The sequence below is a fragment of the Lepidochelys kempii genome, chromosome 8, assembly GCF_965140285.1.
Source record: "Lepidochelys kempii isolate rLepKem1 chromosome 8, rLepKem1.hap1, whole genome shotgun sequence".
Taxonomy (NCBI): domain Eukaryota; kingdom Metazoa; phylum Chordata; order Testudines; family Cheloniidae; genus Lepidochelys; species Lepidochelys kempii.
This window is the reverse complement of record NC_136387.1, coordinates 41,788,421-41,814,404: the sequence shown is the minus strand read 5'-3', so window position 1 is coordinate 41,814,404 and position 25,984 is coordinate 41,788,421. Positions and strand designations below refer to the sequence as shown.

Genomic DNA, 25,984 nt, shown 5'->3' with positions numbered 1-25,984 from the left:
TGGCCGTGCCACTCCATGAAGGGGAGGCAAAAATTTCAAATGCCTTGTGGCAAACCCCGGCCTCCTTGTCCCCCATTTCAAAGAGAGTGGAACGCAAGTACTTGTGCCTGCCAAGGGGCATGAATATCTATACACCCACCCTACCCCTAACTCCCTGGTAATCAAGTCGGTCAACCAAAGGGAGCAGCAGGGCCCACCAGCCCCCTACTCCAAAAAATAAAGACTCAAGGAGGCTGGATTTGTTTGGGAGGAACATTTATTTGTCTTCAAGTTTCCAGTTATGGGTGGCGAACCATCAGGCTCTCCTGGGTCGGTATGAATCCAATGTGTGGGGCTCTCTGCCCAAATTTGAGGACTCCTTCCAAGAGCGTGACAGGAAGGAGTTCAAAGCTCTGGTGGAGGAGGGTACAGTGGCTGCCAGGGCAACCCTGCAAGCAGTGTCAGTGCAGCGGACAGGGCTGCGCGGTCCATGGTCTCCATGGTGTCCCTGAGAAGGGCATCGTGGCTTCTACTGTCTGGGCTGTCCAGTGAGGTGCAAACCTCCCTTCAGGACCTCCTGTTTGATGGCAAGGCTCTGTTTGGGGAACAGACGGACATAAAACTGCATGGTCTGAAAGACTCCCGCATTACACTTAAGACTCTTGGCCTCTATGTTCCGGCTCCAGCTAGACCTAAGTTTAAGCCCCAGTAGGCTCCCACCCAGGCCACCCACTCTAAATATGAGCCCCCTTATAAAAAGTCACAGGACTATAAGAAACGCCCATGGAGGCAGTCCTGATCTGCCCCCCAGCCTGGATCCTCCAAGGGCAAACAGGTGGGGAAACGGCAGTTTTGACGGAATGCCCGGGGGAAAATCTACCAGTACTCACCAGGGATCCACCCACAATAAAGCCTCCCTGGACCAACCTATCGTGTGCTTTTCTCCCAGAGCGGTCGTGGCTGACCTTGGAATGATGAGTCCTCAGCACCATCTCCCGGGGCTACACCCTCCAGTTTACCTTTTCCCCACCCAACCACCCGCCACCCCCGTCCCTCCTGGAGGGACCCCTCTCACGAGGCTCTGCTCGAGCAGGAGGTGGGGCAGCTCCTTGGCCTAGGAGCGGTGGAAATGGTGCCAGTGGAGTTCAAACTCAAGGGGTACCACTCCCGCTATTTCCTTATCCCGAAGGCCAAAGGGGGGCTCAGGCCCATCTTGGACCTGCAAGGCCCGAACCAGTACATGGTGAAGCTCAAGTTCCACATGGTTTCTCTGGCCTCCATCATCCCCTCCCTGGATCCTGGGGACTGGTATGCCACCCTCGATCTGCAGGGCGCGTACTTCCACATCCATATATTTGAGGGGCACAGGCGCTTCCTCCGTTTCACAGTTGGGCAAGAACACTACCCATTTACGGTCCTCCCATTTGGCCTGTCCACTGCCCCCAGGGTATTCACAAAGTGTATGTCTGTGGTGGCGGTCTACCTCAGACATCATGGGGTCCAGATCTTCCCCTATCTGGACGACTGGCTGGTCAAGGGCAGCTCCCGGTCGCAGGTGCAGGATCACATGGTGCTCCTCCTGTCCACGTGTGCCACTCTGGGCCTGTTGGTGAATGACACCAAGTCCACATTAGTCCCAGTACAGCACATAGAGTTTATCGGGGCAGTCCTGGACGCTACGTCGGCCAGGGCCTCCCTCCCACTGGACAGGTTCAAGACCCTGAAAGGGCTCATTGACACAGTCACAAGGTTTCCAGTGACAACTGCCAGAGCGTGTCTCCAGCTCCTGGATCACATGTCGGCATGCACATATGTGGTTCACCATGCCAGACTCAGGATGAGGCCCCTCCAGCTCTGGTTGGCCTCGGTGTTCTCCCAGGCCAGAGACAGGATGGACAAGGTCCTCACTGTGCCTGAGCCAGGTGATCGCCTCCCTACAATGGTGGTCTTCCCTGGGAACATACTCCGCGGGGTCCCATTCAGAGGCAGACCCTTGTTGATGGAGCTGGTGTCCAACGCATTGGACCTGGGGTGGGGAGCCCATGTGAGGGATGTTTAGACCCAACGTCTGTGGTCTGCACAGGACCTGGCCCTCCACATAAACATCAAGGAACTCAGGGCGGTCCAGCTGGCGTGTGTGGCCTTTCGCTCACACCTGGAGGGCAGGGTGGTCAGGGTTCTCATGGACAACATGGCCTCGATGTTTTACATCAACAGGCAAGGCGGGGCCCGATCCTTTGCCAGGAAGCCCTCAGGCTGTGGGACTTCTGTGTAGCCCACGACATTTGCCTACAGGCCTACCACCTACCGGGCATCCGGAATTCGCGGGTGGATCGCCTGAGCCGGGACTTCTCCTCTCAGCACGAGTGGTCTCTTCACCCAGAGGTGGTGCACAGACTTTTCCAAGAGTGGGGAACTCCCCAGGTGGACCTGTTCAGGACTCGGCAGAACTGTTGGTGTCCCCGGTTCTGCTCCAGGGGGCGGTGTTGTGGTTCAAATACAAGACAGCACAAAGCTTTAAGCAAGCAAACAGGCTGGTCTGCCAACGGACTGGTCCTGTCAGCTTTCCACCCTCTCCTTTATTCTTTTTCTCCCCCGCGCATTACATTCTCCAACAGATAAAAGGAATACACTGGCTTTGTTTAACATTCTTATTTACCAATTTCTATCTACCACATTCCTTGCTCTCGGGCCTTGAGCCCAGTCCTGGGAGGCTTCCCACGGTTCATGTCATCTGGGCAAGATTCCAAGGTTCATGCCCTTGAGAGGAGCTGTGTGTGCACTGCTCCTACACAACACTCTGGGTGTGCCCTGAATGTTGTCAAGTGCATGAACCTTGTATGAATCCTACAGGGTGGGGCTGGGACGGGGTGCTATCTTCGATGCCTTCCTCCTATCCTAGTCAGGCCAGTTTTTCTATACCTTCCCCCCATTTCCACTGATCGGCAAGGTCCTGGTAAAGATAAAGATGGACAGGGCCCGGGTCCTCCTGATTGCCATGGTGTGGCCCAGGCAACATTGGTACGGGACCCTCACAAGCATGGCGGTAGCTTCGCCATGGCCGTTGCCGCCCCGCCTGGACCTGCTCTCCCAGGACCAGGGCTGCCTCCTCCACCCCAGCCTAGCGGCGCTCCACCTCTCGGCATGGCTGCCTAATGGTTAGGCTGGGAGGAAAGGACGTGCTCGGAAAGGATTCAGCACGTCCTCTTGGAAAGTAGGCAACCCTCCACGTGCCGAGCCTACTTAGTGAAGTGGTCTCAGTTTTCTCAGTAGGCGGCTGAACGGGGCGTCTCCCCCATTGCTGCCCTGATCCAGCTCATTTTAGACTATCTCCTTCACCTTAGAGACCACGGCCTGGCACCCTCATCCATCAAGGTGTACTTGGTGGACATATCGGCCTTCCACCTACCGGTGTAAGGGCACACTGTATTCTCCCATGCTATGACTGGCTGATTCCTTAAGGGATTAGATTGTCTCTTCCCATACATTAGGCCCTCAGTCCTGCAGTGGGACCTGAACTTGGTGCTGGCCCGGCTCACGGGTCCACCCTTTGAGCTGTTAGCTACATGCTCCTGGTCGCACCTCTCATGGAAGTTAGTCTGCCTGGTGGTGATCACGTCAGCAAGACGGGTCTCGGAACTCAGGGCCCTGACCTCCGAGCCCCAGTACACGGTGTTCCATAAAGATAAGGTCCAGCTCCACGCACATCCTTCATCCCTCCCGAAGGTGGTCTTTGCCTACCACATAGGTCAGGATATTTTCCTGCTGATCCTGTGCCCCAAGCCACATGCGTCCAGTGAGGAGTGCTGCCTCCACACTCTGGATGTGAGATGGGCTCTGGCCTTTTACCTGGAATGGACTAAGCCATTCAGAAAGTCTTCGCAGCTGTTCATCACCTCGACCAAATGCATGAGGGGTTGGCCGATCTCTACTCAGCGGCTCTCCAACTGGATCACCTTGTGCATCCGTACCTGTGATGACCTGGCGGGAATCCCTCCGCTGTCAATTGTGAGGTTGCACTCGACTAAGGCGCAAGCCTCGTTGGCTGCTTTTAAGGAGGACATTTACAGGGCTGCCACATGGTCTTCAGTTCATACGTTTACCTCGCATTATGCGATTATCTCCCAAACCAGGGAAGACGTTGGGTTCAGAAGGGCTGTGCTCCATCCCAAGAATTTGTGAACTCCTACCCACCTCCGACAGATATAGCTTGGAATCACCTATCATGGAATACACATGAGCAATCACTTGAAGAAGAAAAGATAGTTACTTTTTCCATAACTGGTGTTCTTTGAGATGTGCTGCTCACGTCTATTCCACATCCCACCCTCCTTCCCCTCTGTCGGAGTTGTCTGGCAAGAAGGAACTGAGGGTGGGGGGAGCGTGCAGCACCCCTTATATCGCACCATGGAGGCGCTGCTCCAGGGGTCACTAGGGGTGCTCCCCTATGGGTACTGCTAGGGGAAAATCTTCTGGCACCGCTGCATGTGGCGAGCACGCACACCTATTGTGGAATAGACATGAGCAACACATCTCGAAGAACACCAGTTATGGAAAAGGTAACTGTCTTTTTCCATACCCCTGACCCCCCAAGGACTACGTTTCCAAGGAGTCCTTGTGGTGGAGAGGGGAGCCTTGCTCCACCTGACTTCAAGACCTAGGTTCCTGACCCTAAAGCCTGAGTTTGAGCTGTCTCTCAGACCAAACTGTCATGCTGGGATTGCTTCCTCTCTCCCGAGGGTTGTGTCTTTTGTTCCATGGGTCTGTCTTTGCAGTATGACTTCTGGAACAAGGCGGAACAGCATCAGAGACTTCCCTGCTCAGCTCTGAAGGGCCAGTATTCTCTGCTCTGTGTGTGCCATGCACATTTTTGCAAGGCTAGCTATGGGCTTGCTTGGGGACATGGTCTCTTTTCAGATACTGTTATTCCATTGGCCCTGTTCTCCTACCTGTGTTGTGTCCCATCGCACAATATGACAGAGTGTCACTTCACCATGTGCTAGTGCCCAAGATGACATACAGCCTCCCACACTGGGAAAATCCCCCATTTATTCTGATCTTTAACCATTGCCCTCATATTTCACCCTCCATAGCTCTTCAGCCAAATATCTGCAGAGTGCTTTCATTTCCATCACCCTCCTTACACACCCCACTGGAGTCTTCACTTAGCCATACTACACATATTTTAATCTGTCCTCATCACTCAGTCCCTGCACCATACTGTGGCTGTAGTTGCTTTCCTCTGAACTGCTTCCCACTTGTCAGCTCTTCCTGGTGGAGCCTAACATTAAATGCCCTAGTCCAGGTGTAGCTGCACAGAGAGAAAAGGTGAGTAAATCCCCTTTCTATGATGTGATGCCTTTGCATATGCAACCCAAAAATGGCACTGCCTTTTTCTTCCATACTGTATAGCAAATGCATGTCTTTTAGGGCTGTGGTGTTGCCCACCTGAAACATTCAAAAGCCATGAGCCAGGTTCCAGAAAACACAAGATTGGCTTAAAAAACAGGAATTTTTTAAAAACAACATCTAGGTTCTGTTTATTTGCCTTCTGGTGTCATAGCCTTTAGGGGCTGTGTTTTGAGGCATTATACTGCAACCAAGGGGGCTAGAAAATTACTTTTTTAAATGAAAGGTGGGATTCAAGTGTATTCCCATGACTCCAAGAGCTGGGGCTTAAAAAAATAAAAAATCATAAGACATGATAAAACTGCAAGAAATACCACACAGTGGGGCCTACACCACATGTCCAGCCTTCTGTGTGACACTCACCACCTGTCATGCATGCCCACAGGATCGCTTGCAGTTGATTCTCCCAGTCTCTGGGGCTATTGAGGCCTGCTCTGCAGGCAGCAGACAGGATCTCTCTCCCTCTTCTGAGTGCTACTGCTGCCAGCCAGCCAGCCCCACGTGTTGGGGGGAGAGGGGGAAGGGAGAGACTCAGCTGGCAGTGCAGGGCATCAGGGATGATCCATGGTGCACTAGTAAAGGGTGCTGCCTGCAGTGATCACTTTGGACATTTGCTCCCCACGCAGATTGGCTGCTGCCTCCAACTGCTCCAGCTGCCCCACATGTTCCCCTCCCTCTTGCTCCCCCTGCCTGGTCCCCTCCTTCCAGGGGCAGCCTTAGGGAAAATGGTGCCCTGGGTGAACTTGTATTTTGGTGCCTCTGGCCCCCATGAGCACTGTGCTCCCCATATTGTCTCTGGCCCCCGTGGGCTCCTCTCCCCCTTTCCCCCCCCCCCAATCCCTGCATTCCCTTCCTGCGATCATGTGGGGAAACTGACCTGGATGTACAAAGCGACTGGCCACTCCACACCTTGAATGCTGCTCCTCTGTACACCTCTAGGGGGCTCTGAGGGGGAGCAAGGAACAACATCAGCACTCTCTGCATCCAGGTCACTTTCGCTACCTGGTCTGCGTAAGGAGAGGACAGGAGAACAGCAGCTCCTGATGCTCCCCTCACAGAACAGCCCAGGCGAGGAAAGTGACCTGGATGCATGGAACGCTTGGTGTTGCTCCCCGCTCACAGCCCCCTACGGCAGGGCCAGCCCACAACATTTTGGCACCTGAGGCGGGGAGCTCGACGCCCCCATGCCCCCTCGCTTGGGCCAAAACTTTGAAAGGTCTCAATTCTGCCTTCTTTCTGTTCTTCTCCTTTCATGGTACTGCTCTGCTACCTACCCCAATAAAGAAGAACTAACAACTTAAAATGCCTTGTTCAAAAATTATAAGTAACACTTAACTTTCAAACGTCTGGACAGCAAATGTAACTTTTCTTGTCTGCATAGTAAACATGGGCATTTTTATCTGTTTGAATAATCAAAGTGGTGCTTTCCGTGCCTTCTTGGTTGCAAAGATTTGAACTGCTTCCTGCTGAAGGTCCACAGTCCAAGCCAGTTCATGCTCTACTGAGATGGCTGCAAGGCCAACCAGCCTCTCCTGTGTCATTGTGGAGCGTAGATGTGTTTTTATTAACTTCAGCTTGGAGAAGCTGCATTCTCCACTGACAACTGTTACAGGAAGTGTTAGAAGAATGTGCAGAGCAACAAAAGCATTTGGAAAGAGGGTGGTTATCTTACTTGTGCACATATATTCCAGAACAGCCTTTGGAGTTGATCCTGCTGAAATGTATCTTGAAAGGGCTTTCAGTTCATCACCTAAATCACTCACATCAATATTGCGCATGTCATCATGTGCCAACACTGTCTCTAGTGCCCTGTATTGCCAGTGTAGGTCTTCTTCAGGTATAGTGAGGAGTTTTGGAGTATCATACCACATCGCAAATATACTGCTGTGTTCCTTGAATCATAGAAAATCAGGGTTGGAAGGGACCTCAGGAGGTCATCTAGTCCAACCCCCTGCTCAAAGCAGGACCAATCCCCAATTTTTGCCCCAAATGGCCCCCTCAAGGATTGAACTCAGAACCCTGGGTTTAGCAGGCCAATGCTCAAACCACTGTGCTATCCCTCCCCCCACAGAGCTGCATGAAATGTTCTTCAACTGGCTGTATTGCACAATCTAGCACCTGGTTAAAGAAGTCAACTTTGAATTGTTGTTTGGGGTCTCTTATGGGATTATCCCATGCCTCGTAATCAAAATGTCATCTTCTTCGGTGACTCTTGTATTCTTGAATGGGTGGGAAAATAACTTCAGTGTGAAGTTCCTCTGCCAACTTCTGTGCACTCTTCAGAACATTTTAAAATCCCTCATCTGACTGGTAAGACTGTAGGTATGACTTTGCTTTGTCCAGTTGTTCCATTGCTCCAGATATATCAAGGTCAACATCTTGGAGTCTCTTGCTTACAACATTTATTTCAAACAGTATGTCATGCCTCAATACTAAGCCACACAGAAATTTGAAGTTATGTATGTTTCTGGTGATTCCATTTCCCTCTGCCACTGTTCTCCCACAAACAGTTCCTGTCATAGCATTATCCTCCATAATGGCAACTATGGCATCATCTATCTTCCCAATTTGGTGTTTGATAGGTTTTATCACCTCCACTCGACTTTCCCATCATGTGGCACTTAGTGGTTTCAGTGTCAGAGAGGATGTTCCCAGATGTTGCTTCAAAATTTGTGTGGCTGATATGATTAGGCCTATGATCGTGTCCCCTGAATAGATATGTGGACACAGTTGGCAACGGGCTCTGTTGCAAGGATAGGTTCTTGGGTTAGTGTTTTTGTTGTATGGTGTGTGGTTGCTGGTGAGTATTTGCTTCAGGTTGGGGGGCTGTCTGTAAGCAAGGACTGGCCTGTCTCCCAAGATCTGTGAGAGTGATGGGTCGTCCTTCAGGATAGGTTGTAGATCCTTGATGATGCGCTGGAGAGGTTTTAGTTGGGGGCTTAAGGTGACGGCTAGTGGCGTTCTGTTATTTTCTTTGTTGGGCTTGTCCTGTAGTAGTAACTTCTGGGTATTCTTCTAGCTCTGTCAGTCTGTTTCTTCACTTCAGCAGGTGGGTATTGTAGTTGTAAGAACGCTTGATAGAGATCTTGTAGGTGTTTGTCTCTGTCTGAGGGGTTGGATCAGCCACACTATCAGAGGCTCATTCACCTGCACATCTTCCAATGTGATATATGACATCATGTGCTAGCAATGCCCCTCTGCCATGTACATTGGCCAAACTGGACAGTCTCTACGTAAAAGAATAAATGGACACAAATAAGATGTCAAGAATTATAACATTCAAAAACCAGTCGGAGAACACTTCAATCTCTCTGGTCACTCGATTACAGACCTAAAAGTGGAAATATTACGACAAAAAAACTTCAAAAACAGACTCCAACGAGAGACTGCTGAATTGGAATTAATTTGGAAACTGGACACCATTAAATGAGGCTTGAATAAAGACTGGGAGTGGATGGTTCATTACACAAAGTAAAACTATTTCCCCATGTTTATTTTTCCCCCTTACTGTTCCTCACATGTTCTTGTCAACTGCTGGAAATGGCCCACCTTGATTATCACTACAAAAGGATTTTTTTTTTCCTCTCCTGCTGGTAATAGTCCACCTTACCTGATCACTCTCGTTACAGTTTGTATGGTAATGCCCATTGTTTCATGTTCTCTGTGTATATAAAATCCCCCTACTGTATTTTCCACTGCATGAATCCAATGAAGCAGCTCACGAAAGCTTATGCTCAAATACATGAGTTAGTCTCTAAGGTGCTACAAGTACTCCTTTTCTGTTTGTGTCTATGTATCTCAGGAGAGCGCCTTCCTGCTTAGATAGAAAAGCTTCATTTGCTTTCTTTCTTTTTCTGAATGCTGCCCCAGAGGGGTGTTTTCTTCTTTCACTCATGACTGCTGTTCTGTGCCAGCTATAGTGGCTCTCAACACTCAATTGAAGGGGACAAATAAGCAGGCTAGTAGCAGGGCCTGAGTGAGGGAAGATATCAGCGTCTTAAGGGCCTAACTGGCTGCTACTACTTCAGTTGACTGCCTGTTCTCCTCAAGTGGGTTCAGGGAAGCAGCAGGAAACAGGAAGCTCCCTGAGAAGCTGGTGTTAATCAGTCCAGGCTTCTGGGGGTGCTAGAGAGGTACATAAGAGGCTCCTCCTCCTTTCTCTCCCTGTAGCTCCTGCTGCTTTCTGTTATTCCCTCTCACCTTTTCTCCTGCCTGCCTGTTATGTCTCTTGTGCCCTTCTTCCTCCAGCACAGCACTCCACCGTCTCTGTGTATCTAGAGCAGAGAGAATACATATGCACCAGCAGCAGATACAATTTTCTATACTCTGGGTCCTAGTAGCGCCCCCCCACAGCCTGGCACCTGGCGGATGCCTCAGTTCGCCTCATGGTAAGGCCAGCCCTGCCTTAGGGGGCGGCAGAGGAAAGTTGGGAGGAGGTGCCCCCTCCCCCACGTTCCTCTGCTGGAGGAATCAGGGAGAAATCTAGGCATTCCCCCACATAGCACTCCCCTGCCAGGTGTGAGCAGTTTTTGACTACACCAGCAGCACACACCTGTACGCTGCTGCGTGAGTGTCCTTGACCATGGCACCTCTGTGTGGTTTCCTGGGTGGCCCATCCCCAAGGCTGGGCCCGCATCCCTCCTTTGTCTCTGGCCCTTCCCAACTGATTAATATACATGAAAAACAAACCGCCCCCAAACCCAGGCACAACAGGATGCTGGTTTGCTCTGCATGGGCTGTAGCCTTCCTCAACCCAGCTTATTGTCTACCTCAGCTATTCAGGCTGTGAGCGTGTGGGGGCAGAGATCACCTTTCATCTTGCATCTGTGCAGCACCTGGCACAAGGGGACCAGATCTCAGGTGGCCTTTATGTGCTGTTAGTTCTAATACTACTATCTCCTGACATGCTGCAGCGCAATGACCCCAGCACCCTCCCCACTAATCCAGCATTAACCTCACCAGCACCTCTCCAGAGCTACCCCCAGAAACCTCCTCACCAGCTACCCCTCAGTCTGGCAGGGACAGGCACAGCACTAACCTACTTAGCACTCGCCCCCTGCCAGATGTAACCCACACATCTTCTGTGTATGCTGCTGTGTCCCCTCTGGTGGCACTAAGACCACTTAGAGATTAATGAGTCTGCTCTATAGCTTTAGCGAAGGGCCCATGTGGCTTTTAGCTCATGCAGTACATACTCATGCATTTAGCTCCAGAGGTCCCTGGTTCGATCCCACCTGCTGATGACTGGGGTTTGTCTGTGCCCACCTACCCCAGCTCCTACACACAGCTCCAGCCCCAATCAGCTAACCCCCAGCAACCACTTGGCTACTTCCATCAGCCATCTAGAAACCCTGGTCCCCCCACTACGCATACAGCACCCGTCCAGCATCTCACCTACCCAGCAGTCCTTGCCTCCCTCCAGCCATAGGCAGCCCTTCTAGCTGCCTCCCTCACCTCCCCTGGAGATGGGGAGAATCACAACCGGAACCCTAAACTGTGTGGATGTGTTCTGCTGGCGGCTGACAGTACCGGGTTTACCTTGGCACCAATGGGCCCTGTCCAGCCCGATCCCCGAGCCGGCTGAGCTGGCCAGGAAATCTGCCCCGCCCCTGCCCTGCCTCTTCCCACCCCTGCTCCACCCCAGACCCGCCCCCACTCCACCTCTTCCCCTGAGCAACATCCCAGGGGACTGCAGCAGGGGTCAGGCAAGCCCTGTACTCAACAGGCAGCAGAAAGTGGAGTGACCTGGCCCCAGCCTGCTCCACGCCGCCAGTGAGTGCTGGGGGGTTGTTTCCCCCTACCCCGCAGTCCCAAGGCTGGGAGCCGGGGAGCAGAGCGGGCTGGGACTGGGTCACTCCACTTCCCACCACCCCATGAGTGTGGGGTCGGGCCTGCCCTGCAATCACCGGGCGGCAGGAAATGGAGTGACCCAGCCCCAACCCACTCCGCTCCGCTGGCTTGTGCTGGGGGGCAGTTCCCCCCTGCCCTCCCAAGCCTGGTGAGGAGATGGAGTGGTGGGGAAGGGGCATAGGATGGGGAAGAGAAGGGGATAGGGGAAGCAGGGGCCCAGCATGCGGATCCTCTTGGCTCCCCTGTTAAGCAGGCCCATCAAACCCTCATCCTGAGAAGCCCCAATTCCCCTCCATCTGTACCACCCCGGTGAGCCCCCCCCTCAGACGCCCTCCCCACTGAGCCCCAACCACCAACACCTGGACCCCCACCCAAATGAATCCCACCTCCCCTGCACCCAGACCCTGCCCCCCACTGATCTCCAACCACTTTCACTTGATCCCCCCTGCAGACTCCCATTGCCCCTGCACCTGGAACCTCCCTCAGCATCCAGATCCCCCACTGAGCTGCCTGCACCCAGACTGCCCCACACAGAACCCTCTTACCCCCATCTGGATCCCCCCACATTAAGTCCCTCTGCACTTGGATCCTGCTGCCAGGCTGAGCCTCCCTGCCCACAGGGTGTTTCTGTGGCAGGCATGACCCTTGTGCTGTGTCAGGGTGTCATAACCATACAGCTAAAGGGTAGCATAAAATCCCTCCTTTTCCTGTAAGGGGTTAAGAAGCTCAAATAACCTGGTTGGCACCGGACCAAAAGGACCAATAAGAGAAGAAGATCCTTTCAAATCTGTGGGGGAGGTTTTTTGTTTTGTGCTTCTTTGTTATTCTCTTAGAACAAAGAGAGGGACCAGGCAGAAAATAAGCCCCTCTCCTAAAACCATACCGGAAATAAGCCTCTAAGATTACAAATTGTAAGTATAGCAAGAGAATGCATTACTTTATCTTTTGTTTTAGCTTGTGAATTTTCCCTGTTCTAAGAGGGAGGTTTATCCCTATTTTTTGTAACTTTGAAGTTTTGCCTAGAGGGGAGTCCTCTGTGTTTTAAATCTTATTACCCTGTAAAATTACCTTCCATCCTGATTTTACAGAGGTGCTTCTTTTTCTTTTTTTCCTTTATAATAAAGTTCTGGTTTTTTAAGAATCTGATTGTTTTTTAGTGTCCTAAAAACCCAAGGGTCTGGTCTGTGCTCATGTGGTTTACGTATCTGGTTGGTAGATTATTCTCAAGCCTCCCCAGGAAAGGGGGTGAAGGGCTTGTGGGAATATTTTGGGGAAACAGGAACTCCAAGTGGTCCTTTTCCTGAATCTTTGTCTAACTCACTTGGTGCTGGCAGTAGTACTCATCCAAGGACAGGAAAGGATTTGTGACTTGGGGAAGTTTTTAATCTAAGGTGGTAGAAATAAGCTTAGGGGGTCTTTCACGCGGGTCCCCACATCTGTACCCCAGAGTTCAGAGTGGGGAGGGAACCCTGACACAGGGTCAGGTTCAGTCTCACTGCCAAGTCCCTGTCCCAGGGGTCCGGGGGAAGCTGCAGGGTATTCTCCCACCTCCATGCAGCTTGTGGCCTGTGCTCCCTACTGCCAGGGTGGAGCTTCCACATTTATTTATTGTAAAAAAAAAATAAAAAAAAATTGCAGTGTTCTAAAATATTATGCACAGAATTTGATGCAGAATTCCCTCAGGAATATGGGGTGCTGTACAGCTGTCATGGTGGGACCATGAAGGGGGTGCTGGACATTAGGGGATCTGTGGGTGGGGGAGCTGGGCAGGGGGTATGGTGTGCAGGGTGCTGTGTAGTTGTGGTTGGAGGTCAGCGGGAGGGGTCTCTGGGCAGGGGGTGCTGGGCATAGCGGGTCCCGGGGCACTGGGCATAGGGATCTGTGGGGGAGGTCTCTGGGTGAGGGGGCGCTGGGCAGTGTGGAAGGGGCACGCTGGCAGCGCAGGGATGGGTGGGCCAGTGTGTGTCTAGCAGTTGTATGTTTGTAAACAGTGTCCTTGTGCTGGCCTGAGTGGGGCCACTCCCACTGCACTGTGCCTCATCACTCTGTGGACCGCCGCCCCATCACATGCCCTATTTCCCCAAATATGTTTGGCGCTGGGCCCACAAAAAGTTAATCCGTCCGTGGCAGTCGGCACAGTGCCTGCCACCCCGAGCTCCTTCACCAGGAGCCATGCTTTGTCGCAAAGGTTTTCTGGGGCTCCTGCATGGATGCTGTTGTGCCTCCTAAGTCTCTGCCAGAGGGATGGGCGAGGGCTCCCCTCTCTGTTCCCTTCCCCTGGTGCCTGTTGTCTCTGTGTCTGTGCAGGGGAGCCACGTGCCACGCTTGAGGTCAGGGCCTCAGGCACAGCCTCTCGCACCCGCTCCTTCGTTAACCCATATAGTCCCTCTCCTCCGTTGTGGCCTGCCTGGTGACGGCAAGCTGGCTGGCACAGCTAGCGTGGGGACCGGCTGCCACTGGCCTGTGGGTGGCTAGGGAGGGGTTCCTGGCTGGACAGAGCTTCCATGGGAGTGAGGTGCGATGGCAGCCCCAGCCCGTCAGTGCCCCCGTGCCCGGGGCGCCCCCATCCCTTTGATACAGGGCTCTGGGAGATGGCACCCCAGCGGGGGAGGCGGGGGAATGGGCTCACTGCCCTGGGCTCTGCTGAGCGCCCTCTGAACGCTGCCCCGAACGGCCGGCTCCGATGCACGGCACCTGCCCGGAGTGAACGGTCGGCCACTGGGCGAAGGGGCTCAGACCCTTGGGGCGGGCGCGGGATCCCCAGCTTCCAGGCGCCGGTGCCAGCCGCTGGCCCGGGCTGCTCCTCCTCTGCCCCTGCCCCGGCCGAGCGGAGACACAATAGCCAGGCTCCTCCTCCCGCCCCCTGCCCTGCAGCCGATCCCAGTCAGCCGCCAGCCCGGCGCGCTCCGCCGACACTCGCTGCGCTAGCAGAGCCCTGCGCCCTCCCCGGGGGACATGCGCGGCGCGCCCCGGCAGCGCCCCTTGCCGCGCACCTAGCCCGAGGGAGCCGTCGGAGTCGGGATCTCCGCTGCGGCCGCCCTGCCCGCTGCCCCCATGGCTCAGCCCCTGGTGCTGCTGTGTTGCTGCGCTGCACTCGTGGCTGCGGGCAGGGGCGCCCCCCCGACTGCGACCCCCGCCCGGCCCGGCCCGGCCCGCACCTCGCAGCCGGAGGGGGTCCCAGAGGAGGAGCCCCTGCAAAACGAGGCGGACAACCAGGAGAACATCTTATCTCAGGTAACCTCCCCCAGTGTGCAGAGCCGAACTGCCCTGGCTCCAACCGGGTTTGGGGATCCCTCGCCAGGGAGCTGCGAGTGTGTGTCTCTCTCTCCCAGCTCTGCACAAAGGCGCTGGGACTTGGCCCTCTGGTGCCAAGTTTCCCTAAAGGACGCTGGCGCTTTAACCCCTCCAGCACCGCTTGCTCTAAGGCAGGGGTTCTAAAACTGGGGGTCCGGACTCCTTAGGGGGTCACGAGGTTATTACATGGGGGGGGGGTCACGAGCTGTCAGCCTCCACCACAAACCCCGCTTTGCCTCCAGCCTTTATAAAGGTGTTAAATATATAAAAAGTGTTTTTAATGTATAAGGGGGGTTGCACTCAGGGGTGTGCTATGTGAAAAGGGTCATCAGTACAAAAGTTTGAGAACCACTACTCTAAGGTGAGGCTCCCAGCAAGGCAGCGAGTGGCTAAGGGAGAGCCAAATTCCTGTGGCTTTACTAATCCGAACTGTCTTGCCCTCCTGCTTTGGGAACTGGATTAGTTATGGGAGCTGAGAACAGGAGAGGTTTATTATTCTGATTATTGCTGCATATAGTTAATTACCAATTCGTATAGTTCATTCCATTCATCCTTTTGTTTATTTGCAACTGCAGCAGAGTAACTGTTCTCTGATCCCTGTGTACAGATGAACTGCTGTACAGGGAACTGGAAAATCAATTCACAGCTTCTCTGTGTCATAGAGAAACGATTGAAAATCAAGAATATTCCATGTATGCAGTGTTGGAGCCTGTTGATCCTAGGATATTAGACAGACATGGTGGGTGAGGTCATATCTTGTATTCTGTTGGTGAGAGAGGCAAACTTTCCAGCTAACACAGAGCTCTTCTTCAGACCAGACCTCCTGGCTGCTCCTGTGTCTGAATGTTTTATACACAAATCAGACCTGAGGAAGAGTTCAATGTAAGCTCCAAAGCTTGTCTCTCTCACCAACAGAAGTTGGTCCAATCAAAAATCTTACCTCCCCCACCTTGTCTCAAGAATAGTGCATCTGGATTAAAGCAGCAAAGTTCAGGGTGTGTTCTCTGTTAGATTTGGCAGATGTACTGTGCAGTATTATCTGTCCTTGGAAATGTCTAACACAGTAGAATATTGAAAACATACTGTCAAGTTATTTTTATACTTCAATTTCAAGACTGATTTCTGTGACTATCCATAAAGGAAACCTGTGGGATTGTAGGAGACTATTCGAAATTATATATTACCAGGAAGTATATGGGTTACGTTTATGCATTATTCCAGACCACGCATTGACTCCCTTAACTCCTAAAACCCACCGAAGTAGGGCACCTTGTATGTAGTTGCAAAGAATTCAATGGATTAACTCTGATGGAATCAGTATAATTAATATAAAATGTAGTGGCTCTGTCCCTTTGTTTAAATTTAAATTTTGCCAAACCCGTTGTAGATAAGGACTGTTTGGGCTTCAGCAATTTCTTTTACAATGGTGAAAGGAAATACCCCACCAGAAATCCCTCTTTCCCAAATAGCTAAGTAGCAAAAAATCAAGCACTCGAAGAAATGTTAGTCAGCAATTTGTGTAAGCAGTGACCTATTTGTGTAAGCAGTGACCTATTTCTGCAAGGTTCAGAGTGTCTGAGCCTTTCTCAAAAACTTTACAAAGCAAACCAAAAGTAAAATCTTATGTTAGGAGCAAACTGATGCATTGTGATTTTCTTGTGATTAGTTGCTAGGTGACTATGACAAGGTGAAAGCAGTGTCTGAAGGCTCCAACTGTCAGTGTAAGTGTCTGGTCAGACCTCTGGGCCGAGGCGCCTGCCAAAGGATTAATGAAGGCACTTCCAAAGCAGAGGATTTTTACACCGTAGAAACCATCTCTTCAGGGCCCGATTGCAAGTGTGCCTGCGTGGCTCCACCTTCTGCTCTGAACCCTTGTGAGGGGGACTTCAGGTTGAAGAAGTTGCGGGAAGCAGAGAGCAGTGACTTAAAGGTATCAGTATAGTTCCTTTTCAATGGGAGGGCAAGTTTGCAGAAGACCATGTGCAGCTGAAGCAGGCTTGGCTTGCCCTTTGTAGGTTCAGCTCCGGAGGAAGATCCGTTATAAGGTGTACAAACCTAGATTGATTACCTCAGCTGGAAAAGCTGCTGCTAACACTTTGGTGCCAAGTTTTGGCTGTGATAATGTGCAAGAAGCCTCAATTACACGAGGGAAATTGTTGCCACCAGCTAGCAAGTGTTAAAATATCCACAGACAAAAGAAAGGCAATATTTTCCTGAACACTATGTACAGCATAGTTCCTATCCACACAGCAGTGATTTTCACTTATTCAGTGTAGAACTACTGCTGACATCAGTGGAAGTCGCACATGCAGACATGAGCGGTGGGTATCTTAGGCCAGGGGAGACCCCACCCATGCTCTGCCCTGAGACCCCGCTCCTGCACTTCCCCCATGGCCCCGCCCACACTGCTCCTCTTCCCGCCCTTGCTCAGCCTCTCCCACAAAGCCGGCTGGGGCTAGGGTGGGCAGGCTGGCGGTCAGGCTGGCCAGAGTGGCTGGTGCGTGGGCCAGCCGGCGGTGGCCCGGGGCTCAGAGCAGCTGGGGCAGGGCTCCTCTGACCACTGTGCGGGGGCTCAGGGCTCCACTGGAAGGGGAGAGGGCGGAAGGGATGGGGTAGGGATGGGTCCTTGGGCAGAAGGGGCAGAGCTGGGGGGTACCCTCCCTGAATGGAGGGCTCACGCGCTGCCCATGCATGCAGAAGAGTACAGAACATGCAATAGATCTGAAATCTGCAATGTTGTAAAGATATTAACAAGTGGATTGGAGAGGAGAATGTTGCCCTGAAAGCACAGAGCATCCACAGCAGATGTTGCCTATTCCAGTCTGAAATAAAATCCAGTTAAAAAGAACTGGTTATAAACTTTGCCAACTCATCATAACATCAGTAGTAAAAAGAAAAGGAGTACTTGTGGCACCTTAGAGAAACCAATTTATTTGAGCATAAGCTTTCGTGAGCTACAGCTCACTTCATCGGATGCATGCTGTGGAAACTGCAGAAGACATTATATACACAGAGACCATGAAACAATACCTCCTCACACCCCACTCTCCTGCTGGTAATAGCTTATCTAAAGTGATCACTCTCTTTACAATGTGTGTGATAATCAAGTTGGGCCATTTCCAGCACAAATCCAGGTTTTCTCACCCTCTGTGGGGGCGAAGGGTGAGAAAACCTGGATTTGTGCTGGAAATGGCCCAACTTGATTATCATACACATTGTAAGGAGAGTGATCACTTTAGATAAGCTATTACCAGCAGGAGAGTGGGGTGTGAGGAGGTATTGTTTCATGGTCTCTGTGTATATAATGTCTTCTGCAGTTTCCACAGTATGCATCCGATGAAGTGAGCTGTAGCTCACGAAAGCTTATGCTCAAATAAATTGGTTAGTCTCTAAGGTGCCACAAGTACTCCTTTTCTTTTTGCGAATGCAGACTAACACGACTGTTACTCTGAAAACATCAGTAGTATAATTTAAAACTCTCTTTTTCTGATCTTGTTGCACTTTAATTACCTAGTACTTCTTTACAAATGTTATCTCTTGGCTACTCTTGTGTCTGCATGTTTTATACACAAATCTAGTTTAAATGAGCCATAAGGGAGTGATTTTAAATGAACACACCATAGTGGTTTTACTCCTAAAGTTGACACTCAATCCTTAAGTCACATTGTTTTCTCTGATTGCTATACCTCTTGCAATGTGAAATTCTCATTTGCTGCTCTGTGGATTCAAATCCATCGTACGCCCACATCTTGAATACAGTGTACAGATGTGGTCCCCTCATCTCAAAAAAGATGGGTTCAGAGAAGGGCAACTAAAATGATTAGGGGTTTGGAACAGGACCCATATGAGGAGAGATTAAAGAGGCTAGGACTTTTCAGCCTGGAAAATAGGAGACTAAGGGGGGATATGATAGAGGTATATAAAATCATGAGTGGTGTGGAGAAAGTGAATAAGGAAAAGTGATTTACTTGTTCCCATAATAAGAACTAGGGGCCACCAAATGAAATTAATGGGCAGCAGGTTTAAAACAAATAAAAAAAAGTTCTTCTTCACTCAGCGCACAGTCAATCTGTGGAACTTCTTGCCTGAGGAGGTTGTGAAGTCTAGGACTATAACACGGTTTAAAAGAGAACTGGATAAATTCATGGAGGTTAAGTCCATTAATGTCTATTAGCCAGGATGGGTAAGGAATGGTGTCCCTAGCCTCTGTTTGTCAGAGGGTGGAGATGGATGGCAGGAGAGAGATCACTTGATCATTACCTGTTAGCTTCACTCCCTCTGGGGCACCTGGCATTGGCGACTGTCGGTAAAAAGGATACTGGGCTGGATGGATCTTTGGTCTGACCCAGTGTGGCCATTCTTATGTTCTTAGTGAACAGTTATGAACAAGTCTGGGGACTTATCAGTTGGAAGTGACAGAGGAGGAGAATGATCTGGGGGTATTGGTCATTCACAGATTGACTATGAACTGCCAATGAGATGCAGCCATGAAAAAGGCTAATGCAGTCCTCCTAGGATGTATCAGGACAGATATTTCCAGTTGAGATTGGGAAGTGTTCTTACCATTGAACAAGGCATTGGTGAGACCTCGTCTGGTATACTGGGCGAAATTCTGGTCTCCTATGTTTAAGAAAAATGAATTCAGACTGGGACAGGTGCAGAGAAGGGCTACTAGGATGGTCTGAGGAACTGAAAACCTACCTTATGAGAGGAGACTCAAAGAGCTTGTCTTGATTAGTCTAATCAAACAAAGGCTGAGGGGAGCTATGATTGCTCTGTCTATATACATCAGAGGGATAAATACCAGGGAGAGAGAGGAGTTATTTAAGTTAAATCCAATGTTGACACAAGAACCAATGGATATAAACTGGCCATCAACAAGTTTAGGCTTGAAATAACATGAAGGTTTCTACCCATCAGAGGAATGTAGTTCTGGAACAGCCTCCCAGTGGGGGCAAAAAACCTAACTGACTTCAAGACTGAGCTTGAGAAGTGTCTGGAGGGGATGGTAATGATGAGACTGCCTACAATGGCATGTAGCTGATCTGTGACTGCTAGTAGCAAATATCTCCAATGGCTGGAGATGGGGCATTGAGTTACTACAGAGAGTTCTTTCCGGGGTGTCTCCCCGGTGAGTTTTCCCCACATGCTCAGGGTCTAACTCATCACTATATTTGGGGTCAGGAAGGAATTTTCCCCTGGGTCAGGTTGGCAGAGACCCCGGGAGTTTTCACCTTCCTCTGCAGCATGGGGCACAGGTCACTTGCAGGTTTAAACTAGAGTAAATTGTGGATTCTCTGTAACTTGAAGCCTTTAAACCAGGATGGATTTGATTTAAAACAACAACATTATGTATCCTGGATTTTTTTCTTCAACAGCAAACATATAATATTTTAACAAAACAAGCATATGAATTTTTGAATTTAGTTAAACATTCAAGTTTTTTAAAATCAGGTTTGTTTTTGTTAAAATTGTTTTTAATAGTTAAATGAAATATTTAAAAAAAAAAAACAAAAATTAAATTGACACTGTCAGCCAGGTCAACATGAGAAACTTAAAATATTGGCTTCTGCAGCTAACTCAGTCGTCTTCACCTTCATTTTCCTGTTTGTTCATAATCTGGAAAAGAAAAATAAGCGTTCCTGCTTTTTCAGGTCTCAAACGATTTCTCAGTTTGGAATGAATTAGTCCAAAGGAAGAAAATATTCTTTCTACACCACCAGAAGAAGCTACTGCTGTTAAAACTGAGATTTTCACTTCAACAGTTTCTGAATTCAAGTGCTTAAGTGACTTCCACTAGTTCACCGATGTGACTTTCTTTAAAACATCATCAGCAAACATATTTCTTGAATGGTTCAGCCTTAGCTCTGAAGTTTATTATGGTTGGCATTATGGAGGGATGATTGCTGGATGTCCACGTCCTAGCCAACTCCTCTTCTTCAGCAGTTCAGGTTTGACCCTGGTACCGAGTATTGAGAATATTTGCAAGAAAATGAGCTGGAGATAGTGCTTGTCCCATTCTTTTTTTTAATGCTTGTAATTTAACTCTGTCTTTGCACATTTCTCTTTTTAAGATCTCACTCAGTTCCTTCCAAATATCAACACCATCAGCAATAAAACAGCGATTTCCCTGCATTTTGTTCAAGGCTACAGAAATAGGCTTCAGGGTACTCAGCATGGGTTCAACATTTCTCTTAAGCCCAATGGTGAGAACTTTGGCTGTGACAGTGCCATCTATTTTTTCATGATTTTGTTCACAAGGTGTCATCAGATTTGGCCAGTTCTTGATATAGTGCTCAAAACAGTCCCCTACTGAGTTCCATCGCACGTCTTGTGGGAGAGTTGGCTTGGTTCCTCCCACTTTTTTCAGAGCAGCTGCTGCAAAGTGGTTGTTACGGAAGTATTTTGCAATTTCAACGACATTAGCCTATATTTCTGGAATACTGAAGTCTTTGGCTAGGAGGTACATCAAATGAGCACTGCAACTGTATGTTGTTAGCTTGGGACTCTCTTCTAAATTTCTTCTCATCTTGGATACATTTGCAGCATTGTCTGTGACCAAGTTGCGTACTAAACATTTGAATTTTTTTTCACGGTTTGTTATAGCTTTTACTATTACTTCTTGTAAGTATTCTGTTGAGTGTGCATTTCCTGATGTATCAGTTGTTTCTGTAAGGAAGACATTCCCTTATTCTGTTGTTACACAACCACATACAACAGGATCATTGTGGACATTGCTCCACCCATCAAGACTCAGGTTAACAGTTTCACTCTCTAGACCTTTTGCACGGTGCTCAAGTTCTCTTTGATACACTTTATCCAGCAATTTTCCTGCGACATCTGTTCTGTTGGGTGGACTGTATCCTGGTCTTAATGACTGAACCATGTTAATGAAATGTGGGTTCAACGTCTCAATCATACAGAAAGGAGAGTTTGTTGCATAAACAAACGGGGAAATTTTTTCATCAATTACTTCTTTTTGTAATCTGCTGGTTCTTATCACAAACATATCTATGGTTGTTTCTGGATGATGGAGATTTTTTTTTCTTTTTGCTCCAGGTTATATACTGTAGCTATGTGACATACATTATGTGACTGAAGCACAATCATTGGCAGATAACTCTGAAACTATAGAAAATGATGGTGATCTTGAAGGTGGATAGTCTTCAGAATCCTGTATGTTGAAGATGTATTCTTCTAAACAAAATAAGTCAATGCACTTATTTAATTATTATTGCCATACTGCTCATTTAGTATTACTCATTGCACTGACTGACACTCAGTACTACTTTAAAGGTGAAATTGTAAAAGGAAGATCTGCCTATTTCAGCTCTTTATTTTTTATCACAACTGCATCTAAAATGATAGTACCATAGAGTAACAACTATATTTTTTGCTCAAACATGAGAATTCAAGAATAGTCCAGAAGGAAGACAGACAGTCCTTTAAGAAAGAAGTATGAAATAAAAAAGTTTACCAACCTGAAGATCCTGAATGTTTAGGCATGTTCCTTTCATCATCTTCAGTGCAGCTTCCTCCTGAGAAGGAACACTTCTCATGATGTTGTTTCATTCAGGCAACCAGGCCTTGCATTTCTTTGTTGCACTGTTTGCATTTTTCATGCATGCCTGTTACCCACAGGTAGAGGAACTTCATTAAAATATTCCCAGACTGGGTCTCTTTTACAGCCCGCTGCCATTATAGGTTTTCCCTTCTAGTGAGAGAGTAGTATGGTAGATCTCAAATCAATGAAGGCTACACTCAGAAAGACCTCAAGATTTCTGGAATATGCTGCTCATACAGTTTCACTTTTGTTTCTACTGCCTTCTCACATTTATCTCCAGACTTCTTCTCCTTGTCCAGATCTATTCCGCCCCCAACAGTCTTCTGTTCATTGAACTTTTTGAAACTTTGCACTTTTAGAGAGATGTAAGGGATTGATTCTGTGTACACAAATTTGCAGAGGGACAATAGGGTTGAGATCTGTTATTTCTCTCCTCTATATATTATTTATTTATTTATTTAAAAACATTTTTGCTGTTAACAAGCATGTTATCTCTGAAGACACAAATCCACAGTTTGAGAACTGCAAAACTAAGCATCTCTGATGGTATCTTCTAGACTGAGCACTGAGTCCCATTGGGTAGATAGAAAGATTAACCTAAATAATCTATACAGTAGCCCCTAGAACCCCATAAAATTGGGGTCCCTAATCCATGCACTATTGGAAGTCATTTACAAAACTTTTCTTCAACATTACATGAATATATTGTCTAATACTATAGAATTAGAATGTGTAATCCCTATTCCATGATGAGATAGGTTTTTTCCTCAAAAAGCATTTTATCAAAAAATCTGATTTAAATAAAAAATCAGATTTTTTTAATTAAAAAAAAGCATTGATTTTTTTCCCACCCTGCTTTAAACCATGATTTGAGGACTTCAGTAACTCAGCCAGAGGTTGGGGTCTTTTACAGGAGGGGAAGGGGGGTTTCTGTGGCCTGTGATGTGCAAGAGGTCAGACTAGATGATCATGTTGGTCCCTTCTGGCCTTAAAGTCTATGAAACTGTGAGACTTTGCAGCCAATGTCACTGGACCTACAACTTTACTTAGTAGTCTTCCTATTCATTGTCTGCATAGGCCAGGGGGACCCCTCTCCGAGGAGCTGTTACTGTGGATGGTGTCAGTGCATAGTTAGAACAGTACCCAGTGCATGGATAAGCTATATGTTATCCAGCTTTTTGCACAGTTCTATGTTTGGTTTTACATGGTGAATCAGTTCACTGTAATGGCTCCATTACCATGTTTGCAGTCACAGCTCAGACAAAGTGAGAAGTATGGAATCATTATGATGATAAAAGGCAAACCCACACAGGGTCTCTTTGTTTATTGTGAGTTAATTTGAGATTCAAGTGACAGACCCAGACATTGAAGTTCTCTTTATCCACAGACATGTGCAACAGCAGAATGAGCTTCCCGCACAGCATCCACAGCAGCCTGTCCCAAGCCCAGCACCGAGAGCCTGCCTCTAGGAGGAGTTCATTCTCCATGGCTAGTTCAGTCCTTGGCCTCTGCTGAGACTCCCCCCATGGAGGTATTTACAGCCAGTTGTGGTGTGGATACTTGTCAGCTTGGAATGGGCTGAACCCCGCCAGCTCAGTTCAGAAAGATCCCTCAACAGAGTTAGCCAAACATTTTTTTGCTGTAAAAATCAAGCTGCAGAAGTTGTGAGAACAGGCTCTCTCTCACAATGGGCAACACTTCCTAGTGCCAGACAGGCCAGCAATATATAGCCACAATGTTTCTCTTATTATTGTGACATTTCTTGTCTGAGCGGAAGCCATGCACTGTAAAGCCAGGCAGGGGGAAGACATGCACTTCTGATTTTTAAACTTTCGCCATGGGAAATGAATCACTGAGTCATAGATTTTAAGTCCAGAAGGGATCACCTAGGCTGACCTCCTGTATATCACAGACCATTACATTTTACCCAGTTACCCTGGTACTGCCGAATCCCCCACTTCCCTGGAGAGTTTGTTCTAATGGCTAAATTCTGTCCCTGTTAGAAATGTGGTCCTTATTCTCATTGAGATTGGCCTGGCTTCAGCTTCCAGCCATTGATTCTTATTTTGCCTTTCTCTGCTAGGTCAAAGAGACCTTTAGTATTCATTATTTTCTCCCTGTGGAGGTATTGGTACACCATAATCAAGTCACCTCTTGATTTTTTTATTAAACTGAAGAGATGGAGCTCTTTAAGTCTTTCATTATCAGGCATTTTCTCAAGCCCTCAAATAATTTTAGTGGTTCTTTTTTGCACCTTTTCCAATTTTTCAAAATCCTTTTTAAGATTTGGACACCAGAACTGGATGCATAATCCAGGATCAGTCTCATCAAGGCCGTATACAGAGGTAAAATCACCTCCCTACTGCTACTCTCCTGTTTATATGTCCAAGCATCACATTAGCCATTTATCCCACAGTGCCAGACTGAGAGCTCATTTTTAGTTGCTCATCCACTATGACTCCTAAATCTTCCCAGATTGCTTGCCAGGATACAGGCCATCCTCCTGTAGTTATGGCCTGCATTCTTTGCTCTCAGATGTATGGTCGTGCATGACTGGATGGCTTGGAGGACTTTTAATGGACTCTACAACTTTTCTTTGCTAGGTCAGTGGTACATATCCAGCCACTATTAACAATGTGACTATCTGATGGCTGTTTGGTAGCTTATGTAAACTCTGTTGATGGTCTCAGTCTAGTTCCCAGTGGAGAGTAAATGCATATCCACAAAGCACACTGTGTCACAAAAAGCTGCCATGTTATTTAACACAAAGTCTCCCCTGTTGGCAGGCTTAGCAGCGTAGCCACAGAGCCTGGACTGGAAAGACACTGGGTACCGATCAGATGTGCCTGAGGGAAGCTTGCAGAGAGCTGCCTGTATTAAATGCCATGCTCAAGGGTGTCTGCTGAGCACCTGACTCCCAAAATACAGGGGCGTGGGGAGAAAACTTTTTTCAGAAGCTAAGACGATAAAATTTTGCATTTCTGTAGCATCAGACAAATACTATAAACCTACCTCCCTCCTCACCTCACAGTGACATAGTGAATCTCCACACAATAAGATTTGAAATCATGTTTTCCAGGGGAGGAAATTGAGGCACAGCCAAGTGATTCGCCCAAGGTCATGGAAGGAATCATTGTCAGAGCTTTAACCAGAAGATCTTCCTCCCAGGAATGGATGTTTTCATGATTTTTTCCCAATTCAAAGGGAGCAGTTTTGCAGAGGGATGTAAACGTCCCCCTGCCAGAATGTGAACAGAACTGTTAGAATCTTGTATTACAGACCCCCAGACCATGCAAAACTCGTCTGACTTGGCGTTTTTGTTACAAACTCAAAACTCAGCCTAAATTATATGAAACAAATTTCTGTAGTGCATGAATCTTTTGAGGGACTCTGGGCAGTGTATGATTCCTACATGAAATGGGTGAAACACAGCAGTTGTTGCTGAGTTTTACTGTGGGTTTTTAGGACCATTTCAATTAAAAACTCAAAGCAAAGTTTGAGGAGTGTGGATCAGTGGGAATTGGAATCAAAGAGGAAGTTCCTACAAACCATTGTGGCTTCTGCACTCTCCAGCTGCACCTAGACTGTAGCTGTGGTTTCAGTAATATGTTTATTATGTGGATACTTGTCCATTAAGACATGTATTGAAGGGTTTCTTCAGGTATGTTAGCAACAAGAAGAAAGTCAAGGAAAGTGTGGGCCCCTTACTAAATGAGGGAGGCAACCTAGTGTCAGAGGATGTGGAAAAAGCTAACGTACTCAATGCTTTTTTTGCCTCTGTCTTCACGAACAAGGTCAGCTCCCAGACTACTGCACTGGGCAGCACAGCATGGGGAGGAGGTGACCAGCCCTCTGCGGAGAAAGAAGTGGTTTGGGACTATTTAGAAA

General features: G+C 48.6%; 1 protein-coding gene and 1 long non-coding RNA gene across 4 annotated transcripts in view; one reads left to right on the top strand and one right to left on the bottom strand.

Moving 5' to 3' along the window:
- Positions 1 to 251: 251 nt before the first annotated feature.
- LOC140915818 (uncharacterized) lies at positions 252 to 2,751 on the bottom strand. The gene is made up of 3 exons (XR_012160289.1): positions 2,288 to 2,751; positions 1,463 to 1,582; positions 252 to 574 (listed from the first exon to the last, which is right to left on the bottom strand). It is a non-coding gene; the product is annotated as an uncharacterized LOC140915818 (long non-coding RNA).
- An 11,337-nt stretch (positions 2,752 to 14,088) lies between these two features.
- OLFML2B (olfactomedin like 2B) overlaps positions 14,089 to 25,984 on the top strand; it is a 97,488-nt gene continuing 85,592 nt past the window's right edge. Inside the window, exons 1-2 of one of the 3 annotated variants that reach the window (XM_073356210.2) lie at positions 14,089 to 14,472; positions 16,199 to 16,462. In XM_073356210.2, coding sequence (XP_073212311.1) covers positions 14,293 to 14,472; positions 16,199 to 16,462 — 444 coding nt within the window. In that variant the 5' untranslated portion in view covers positions 14,089 to 14,292. The remainder of the gene's footprint in view (positions 14,473 to 16,198; positions 16,463 to 25,984) is intronic. The other 2 variants (XM_073356208.2, XM_073356209.2) reach the window with 2 other exon arrangements.